Genomic DNA, 9,192 nt, shown 5'->3' with positions numbered 1-9,192 from the left:
CTTACAAAAACAAAGAAAGTATGTAGTTTAAGTCTGCCTTTGTTTCATATCTCTTTTGGTGATTCTCATTCATTCATTTCATATTTGCGCAGAGAATGACCACCAAGAAACTGTTCCTAGTTGACTCGTGTTAGCAAAATTACGTTACATACATACTTTTTCTCTGATCAGTGTTAAAACTGTTTGCATTACGTCAAGACAAAACAATGTTATTGCTGTCGCCATCTGGTATCTGGGAGCCACTGTCTTGTCTTTGTCTGGACCATGGTGTGACACTGGGAAGAGAACAGGTGCCCCGGGACTGTGAGAAACTGAAAACATTGACACTTAAGTGTGACTATGGAGATTTATCTGATTCTACATTGTATTACAAGAGCTGTTGTAGAAAGCTTTTTCGGGAGTCATTTTTCTGTACTGATGCTGTGAGTACTTAAACTGATTCTACTTTAATATAACTTCAGTGTTTCCTGTCTATTCTTGATAACGAGATTATTCTAACAACTAACATAGATGTCAATATATGTAAGTAGGTATATGAAAATTCTTGACCTTTCTTAATGGGTATATGGTGTAAACCTGTGTATAACGTAGACTACACCACTGAGAGGAGCAGTCACCTGCTCAGATATAGCACTTATTTAGCATGACTTAAACACGCACATTTCAACAGCAGCAACAAACAAGTAAATAGCCTATGCTGCCTCATTGCCTGGGTAGCCATTGATTTGACCCAGAGCTGCTCTGCCGGTGTTGAAATTTAAAATGTTTTATGTGCTTAAACATTGTGTGTGATTTGCATTATACATTTAAGCTAAAAGGCAAAAGCATTATTTCAACATAAATGAAGACATGTTGGTCATGCATTAAGTTTGTTGTTATAAGTCTATGTTGTTTGTTGTTGGTTGTTTGTTGCATTAAGTTGTTTTGCAATATTCTGTTCTATAACATAAGATGTTCTGGTACATTCCATTAGAATCCACCCTCTCCTAAATGTGTCAGAAGTAGAATTGATTGTTAGGGACCATCCTGAATCTGGTTTCAGTCCCACTTTTACAGCCACTACTCTTTTGCTCTGCAAGTCCTGAACTGAGGGTCGTAAACTTGCAGTCACATTCCAACTGAAAGATAACGAATAAGCACACAGACACATCACTTTGGCCTAGAGACCCCACCCTTTGTGGATAAGACTAGGGGTCCAACAGCCAAAGAGCCAGACAAAGGCGGGGGAGAGCTGTGAGCTTGATCCAGGTAACTTTGTCTCAGGATATCCTATGTAATAAAAAGGATTCAAACATCAACATCTGAGATTTTGACTACTAATTGACTGAACCCTGAGAATGGAACAGGATTTAGCTCCAACACCGTTCATGTGAAAAACCACTGGTGTTCAATTTCTGAAGCATTTCTGAAGTGTCTTACAAATGCCAGACATGTATATTTATGATAGCCTACAGTAGCCTAGCCTGAACTACTTTACTAAAAGATAGTCTCAAGAAATGAGTAGGCTATTCTACAATTAGGACGATAGTCACTTATCTAAAAAAGGAAGGGTTACCTCTTTTTAAATTCAACAGTTCACAGTATATAAAACTAACTTAGGTTGAGATATCGAATTTGTACTCGCTGTTAAATCTGTCACAGAAAGCAATGTCACTACATGTCGAGTGCAGATTTGAGTTGCGCATGCTCAGATTTAAACGATGATGGCATAACATGCCATAATGAAATTTGTGAAATCCATAAAACATTAAACTTTTCCCATTACAAATAGAAATCGTTTGAAAAACGTTTTAGCTCTCTATGATTGTTTGTTTACTCAAAACGCCATTCAAGTGACAGCCTTTTGTTGTTTTTGATTGCTAAGTTGTAGCTAAGCTAGCAGTCGTTTCAAAAACATTTAGCTATATATGATTGTTTGAATGCTAATGTTAGCTTAAAGCACCATTCACGCGACAGCCTTGGTTGTGTTTGATTATAGCCAGCAGTGGACCAACTTTGTTGTGTAGGAGTGTGTGTGTGTGTGTGTGTGTGTGTGAGAGAGAGAGAGGGGGGGGGGACTTTTATTTTGCACTCACCCATCAAAGAACTGTATGATGTTGCCTACCCATAAAATGGTCCTTAAATTGTTGATGGTTCTTTGTAGAACCTATTGAGAACCATTATTTTAAAATAAAGCATTCCCTTTTCATTCTTTTCACAGCAATTACAGTGTAGTTACGGGGTTATTTTCTCACCTTCAATGGAATCACAAAGTAATTGTGTAAGCAGACTGTATTGTAGCATTATTTTAATATTTTCATGTAACGTTGATATTATTTCCCTAGATCTACATGTTTTTCTCTTCTTCAAAAGGGAAAATATTTGTTTGAGAAAAAATATATATATATAATTCAACTTGCAGAGACAATCGGCTTTTTTAAAGTCTCAGACACAGCTCTGTGGTTTGTAAAGAAGTGAAAAAGGGTCGGGCTGCTCGAGGGCCTGGTCAGTACTTGGATGGGAGACCATCTGAGAATACTGGTACCTGTAAGCTTTTTCACTGCTTCTTTAGTGGAGAGAAAAAAAGAACAGCTACATTGTTAATGTGACAATGAATCTTAAACCGTGTACATAACAGGTGAAATTGACATTAGCCTACATAACATAAAGATGAAATATGACATTTGTTTTTGCTAGAATAAATTAGAAATGACACGTACAGTATGTTTGTTGTTATTATTACATATTTAATGACGTTATCATTTAGGCTAGTTCTACAGTTATAATCTTTGCCCACAAGAGGACTCCCCATTTCCCTGTTTCCCTTTGGAAACTAATTACACAGTAGGCCTACATACATCATGCCATTAATTGGAAAAGTTATGGGTTGAGAATGTCCAGTATCATAAGAGGAGAACATCTCTTGATGTACAACTAGCTACATGCATTAATGGCCTGGTGAGAGACCTGTATTTTAATGTCATGGTGGATGGTCTTGCACAAAACTGGGAAGAAGAAACACTCCCTTCCTTTGGTTACTGTGAGATCATGGCTCAGTTTTCTCTGGTTAATATTTATAACCTGCTACAGGCTAGCAGTATTATAGCAAAGAGGTCTTGTGTGCCTGATCTGTGCATACAACAGTGACACTATTCAGCTACAAGTGTATACAACAGAAACAGGTCAAGTCTGCCAGGGGAGATACAAAGAAAGAATATAATAAAACAAAAACTAAAATTACATAAAGCATTTGAAAAGTAAAATAGTGTGTTTTCTAACAGCCTTCTTATTACTGCAACAGGATATAGAGGATATATAGTGTTTACTGTTAATGGACAGCTCTATGAAGTTGGGTGTTTTACTTTGGAATTTGGACTTATGGATGTACAATTTGGTCAAAATTAAAATCAAGGTTGATTAATAATAATTGAGAGGTGAGATTTATGTTATGATTAAAAAAAAAAAAAAAGTAAATTTTCCCAGCACAAGGAGAATTCAGGGCAGACCGTTTACTCCAAAGTAATTTATTATGAGTGAGTGCATAACCAAGATAAATGCACAAGAGTTTCTCTTTGATTCTACAAAATGTACAGTTTACATTAATGTCTTTTTTGAGCTTCTGTAAAAAGTTGGTTGGGTAAAACCTATGAAGCATTTTTTTTTTTAAATCTCTCTGACTTTATTATTCAGACAAAACTTCTGTGGCAGAAGCCAGACCGTGTTCCAACATATATTAAAGTATCTGGAGACAGCTGAGAGAACAGGGAAATACTATTGATAATTATTTGATCTTCTGATAACCTAAGTTTAGCTAGGTTACTAAGACTCATTTTTTAAATAACTCCCAATTTAAATTAAAGACATTTTCAACTTTGGCTTTACTAAACAAATCACAAAATGAATTGAGAAATGTTGGTCTTCACTTAATCATACCCAAGGAGCGAGTTGTTTAACTTCCAATAATTAGCTTCACAACCATTATCTGAAGGGAATATATTAATAGATACGGATATAGCTTTGTGATCACTTAGAGGACATGGAAAAACTTTAATATTCTATTCATTAATATTGTTAGAGACCAACCAAAAGTCTATACTGGATAGCCTTGTATTATCTTTTTTATTCCAAGTGAACATGACTATCTGGGAACTTCACCTTCCATACATCCATTAAATCAAACTTTTCAATAAAACGCTTCAAAGAAGTCTTTCTAGTGTTAGTGCAGGCATGCAGCCATCTGTCTTCTAGAGGATCCAGAATTACATTAAAATCCCCTCACATTACTATGTGTGAATTCAGAAACGTAAAGCACATTGTCAGCACAATGCTGACTTTCAGGTTCATAATTGTATTTTGAGGATGTACCAGAATAGGTTTACATGGTTTCATTTTCAAAATACACCTTTTTTTTTTTGTACCGCACATTGCTGCAGATCTTCTTTTCACCCTGTGTGTTTGGGTCTGTTTTAGCTACACAGCTAGAAGTCTAACTTCTATACCAACTTTGTTGGGAGTCGTACATGAGCAGTAGCTAGGTAAGGCTCACATAAATTAGATTACTTTTTTACAACTGGTCAGTACAAGGCAGGATTAGCTAAGAGACTTCTTCTAAACAAGTGCGCACTTGTGGAATACCTGCAGAACAGGGACATGGAAGTAGTTCTTTTGGAGATTATGGTGAATTAGTTTGTGTTGTAGCAGTGTTTTGGCATTTAGAACGAGCTAGTGTGCTAGTAATAACATGTGCTACGATTGACGTAGAAAGCAGGAGCAAAAAAACACAAAGTCAAATGGCTTAAATCTGAGATACTAAAGAAATGTTCTCAAGCAAAACACCAGGGATGGCTGTCGCAAGTGTTACCACTGTGAGTGAACACAATCTGGCAGAGACTGGTTGGAAAGCTGAGTTTTAAAACAGGAGCGGTGATTGCTGGATCTGCTTCAGGTGTGCAGGGAGCCACAGGTGTCCTGACGAGGAGGGAGAGAGAGCCAAGAGCGACACACACACTCAGCACAGGAAAGAAAGAAGTCAAAACTAAAAAAAACACAAGGGAGAGGGAAACAGACAGGAGGCAGCAAGCCAAACCATAACAGTGATTCCTGAAAAAAACCATAAATCTGAGTTCTGCTGTTTACCAAATAGAAATAATGCTTTACATTTTTGTAACATTTCTTAAACCCTGATGTTTAACAAAACTGTAGACAATGACATGCTTTTTAAGAAAGAAAATTAACTTTGAAATGAGTAGTATCATAATTTAACACACTTAGCAAACTGCACGTATAGGCCTAGGCCTAATTGGAACCCTACGAAAAACGGTAACAAATTGTAAAAATCAATATAACCAAACTTATCAAGCATGATTTTTTTTTCAACAACAAAAATACTTCTGAAGTAGATAAATTCATTTCACTAAGTGGTTATATTTTCCATTAGAGGTAGAACCAAAGTTTAATTAGGCTAGGGGGTATGGTGCCTTGCTCAAGAGCACCTGGCAGTGCCCAGGAGGTGAAGTGGTATCTCTCCAGCCACCAATCCACACTCCGTACTTTGGTCCGTATGGGGACTTGAGCCAACAACCCTCCGGTTCCCAACCCCACTCCCTATGGACTGGGCTACTGCCAACCCAAATGACGGTATGCGATTAAAAAAAAAAACGTGCTGCTGACAGCCCCATTGAATACATGTTTTATATATGCAGTATACAATATACAGTAACCTCAAAGCCATTCCTTTTAAAAACCACACAATCAATAACCTCTTCTGAAAATGAATTTCAGTACATTCAATAAACTAATGATAAAGACATGGTAATCAATTAATTTCAATATACAAAGTCCTGAAAGCACACAGTAATTTTACATGAAAATTGTATGATTCTTACAGACTGTTGTTTTATAAATATAAAAGGGGATTTGACAGTACATCCAAAATGTCAATGATATCCGTTGAAGTATAACTGTAAGGCACAAAATATAGGCTACATCAGTATCTTTCTGAGCACAAATATACAGGCGCATTAATTTTATTACAGAAAACGGCAAACTAGTCTTAAGAAAACCTGAGTTAACCAAATACGGTTTAACTTTTTTAAATCATAATTTCATATTAATACAAAAGTATAATTTAAACAAAGTATCTGATTAAACAATAATGGAGTAGAAGTAATTGGTGCCAAAAAAAATAAAATAAACACAAAACCCACACCATTGAAGCCTGATACCAAGCAACCGTATTTTCAATTCCAAGAAAAGTTGCTCACCCACACAGTATGTGGGCAATACACCTACATTAACTACTGCCCCTTTGAGACAGGCTGACTGTTGCTTGCTCACATTCATGACAAAGAATAAAATAATAAATTCCATTGAACTGTGCTGAAGCCTGCAGCTGAACAGTAGTAGAAAAACAGTCCAAAGCTTTTCTTATGATAGAATGAAGAGAGTCAAACCTGCACTCACAACCTAAGAGCAGGTGCAGGAAACAAAGTGTCAACAAACTCTGTCATTACATGTGAGCTACAGTTTTGTGATGCTAAAGCCTCGACTTGGAGGGACCACATTTCAGATTTGAATCATGTATTCTATGCCACATGAGATACATTTGAGCCGGAAGGAATCTGTGTACCAGTAGAACTTCTTTATAATAGCAAGGATCGTATGCATCTAGTGTGCTGGAGGGAATGTGCAGTCCTGCCGTCTTTACACCCATATGAGACTCAGGACCAAGTCCTGCTTTGGCCAGACACATCCCCATGTAAACATCATCAATGGGATGAATGGGAACAGACTGGGACATATTGTATATGACCAAAGCTGTATAGCCAGACAGTAGGAAGCCTCCACCACCACAGTAGGGAGGATATGAGTCTGACTCCTGCACCTGAACTGGGATAAAATATTTGCTCCATGATAGTCTAATGGGCCCTACATTCTGGATCAGATGGCCAGTAAAGAGGTGCTTGCTTCCATCATTGTCCTTGAGGCTCTGAAGATAATCAACCATGTTGTTTGTGTTGGCAAAGACGTCATCATCACCATTTAGCAGGAAGCGAGCGTTCGGACAGTTACGTTCCATCCATTCCAGGAAGAGTATCTGCTTTAAGGTGAGGTTGTATAATCTTTCATTAAAGTCCCATTGGAGGATGTCTTTGTACTCACGGTTCTCCAGCTCAAGTAGTTTGTTCAGTCTCTCCTTCTCAAAACCAGTATCACTTGTTCCTGAGATGAAGATCCTTCGGATCCACACATCATTGTGTTGCCTCTCTTTAGCCCAGGTTTTACGCAGCACCTCTCGGCGGTCGTAGTTCACAGGGGAACTTTTAATGACAAGAAGAAGAAAGACTTCTGCAGATTTATCAGCTCCTCCACATTTGTCAGGAAGGTCCAGCAGCATGGGGAAATGGCGACAGTGTCGATAATAGAGAAAGTCTGTTATATCACCAGGAAGAGAGCTGAAGCCTGTGATGTTGGCAGCACTCAAATTTCGTTGACATTTTGACCAGGAGTATACATATGAGTTTTTTGTGGTGGGTTGCCTTATTTGACTGTCATCCTCTCTCACATCTACGGGAAGTTGGCTGGTTTTGTAGTAAAAAGAGTCTTTAAAAAGATGGAGGGCAAACAGACCAAGAGCTCCCACCAGCAAGAAGGTTTTTGTTCTGACGTTTCTCATCCTTGAAAATCTGCAGTGACAAAACAAAACATCTCAGCATTACAGGACATCATTTGTGAGGTAAATTAGGCTTAAAGGAGCATTCTAATCAATTCCAACACGTAGCACTGTTTGTGAATTTGTGAATTTGGAGTGCTGTCAGTAGCGAGAAAAACAAAAACAATCGGTGCTGCCTAAAGCGTGTTATCCTCCTACTAGCGTTAGCTCCCAACAGGCTTAAACAAGGCAAATTCTAAATGTGTTTTTAGCCTCTAAACATGTTCAAAATGTCATTATAGGGCCTACCCATGTGCAGTGATTCCTTCTGAGGAAACACCGTGAATCTCACCACTGTAGATGTGAAACAAACGCATTAAGTTTCTGCTAATTCAGCAGTGTTCAGTTCCGGTGTTGATCCTGCAAAGAGTGCTTAGGGACTGTCTACAAACTACAACGCCGAAAAGAAGAGATGGGAAGTAACGAAGTACAAATACTTAGTTACTGTACACAAGTGGCTTTTTCCAGATATTTTTACTTTACTATTTATTTTTTTGTTGACTTTTTACTTTTACTCCGTACATTTTAACACAAGTATTGGTACTTTCTACTACTTACATTTTACAAAATTGGCTTGTTACTTTAGTTTTGTACAAAATGTCGTCTATCAGGTGTGATTCTGAGTGCATGTCGGAGAATAGTGTGGACAGCCTCAGACCATGAGCGGGCGCGCACGACACATGGAGAAAAAAGAAAAAGAGACTAGATGTCCGGAGGATAATCAGTTGAGATTGTGTGTGTCTATGAGAACTGTAAGTCACGTAACATATGTTGTCAGTTCATTGAAGCCTGTTGTTGTATTGGTCTATAGTTCTTGCCAATTTAAAAGTTAGCTTGTTTGTGTTCTTCACCTGTTACCTAGGTTACACCTGACCTGTTGATTTGATATAATGGCGATTGTTGAACGTCCTTGCTCATTAAGATAACGTAATTAGTAGTGGGTTTATTGTTATTTACTAGCATATATGATTCCTATGCATTGTGTATGGTAGCCTTTACAATTTTATTTCTTTCTTTTATTACCACACACACAGCCATAGCAGAGCTACCCACGCCCATGTTTATACTGATGCTTGATTGTTATAAAGCATCAACAGAGAGAAGTTGTCTCCCCTCTAGTTTTAACAGACACACTTAGGCCGAAGTTGGAAACCAGAATCAGCTTTAAATACAGTCCTAATGTAGTCCTCACTAAGTTTAAAATAATTTCACTGGCGTTAGTTGTTATTTTTGCGTCATCAATACCAAATGAAATCTAATTGGATGGGAATGTACACAGACTTCTCACAAAATCACACTTGAGTTCATATCTTGTCACTCAGTCAGAATCTTATTAACCTGGAGTCCCAGTCTCTGTCACAATAAATGAGCTATATATTTTAGGCCTATTGGCAGACAGCCATTTAAAATGTAGCCAATGGCATGTAAAGAGCCTTTTTTCCATGTCCACAGTAGTTTCTCAGCAAGCTCTCTAGTAACATCTGTCTGGTCCAGGTAGCTTT

General features: G+C 37.8%; 1 protein-coding gene across 1 annotated transcript in view; it reads right to left on the bottom strand.

Moving 5' to 3' along the window:
• Positions 1–6,081: 6,081 nt before the first annotated feature.
• LOC116696007 (N-acetyllactosaminide beta-1,3-N-acetylglucosaminyltransferase 3) overlaps positions 6,082–9,192 on the bottom strand; it is a 7,881-nt gene continuing 4,770 nt past the window's right edge. The window contains exon 2 of the mRNA XM_032526629.1: positions 6,082–7,664. Within this exon, the coding sequence (XP_032382520.1) occupies positions 6,515–7,654 (1,140 nt within the window). The 5' untranslated portion in view covers positions 7,655–7,664 and the 3' untranslated portion in view covers positions 6,082–6,514. The remainder of the gene's footprint in view (positions 7,665–9,192) is intronic.

This window comes from Etheostoma spectabile, chromosome 9 (genome assembly GCF_008692095.1).
Source record: "Etheostoma spectabile isolate EspeVRDwgs_2016 chromosome 9, UIUC_Espe_1.0, whole genome shotgun sequence".
Classification (NCBI taxonomy): domain Eukaryota; kingdom Metazoa; phylum Chordata; class Actinopteri; order Perciformes; family Percidae; genus Etheostoma; species Etheostoma spectabile.
Note: the sequence above shows the minus strand (reverse complement) of the source record. Positions and strands in the feature narration are given on the sequence as shown.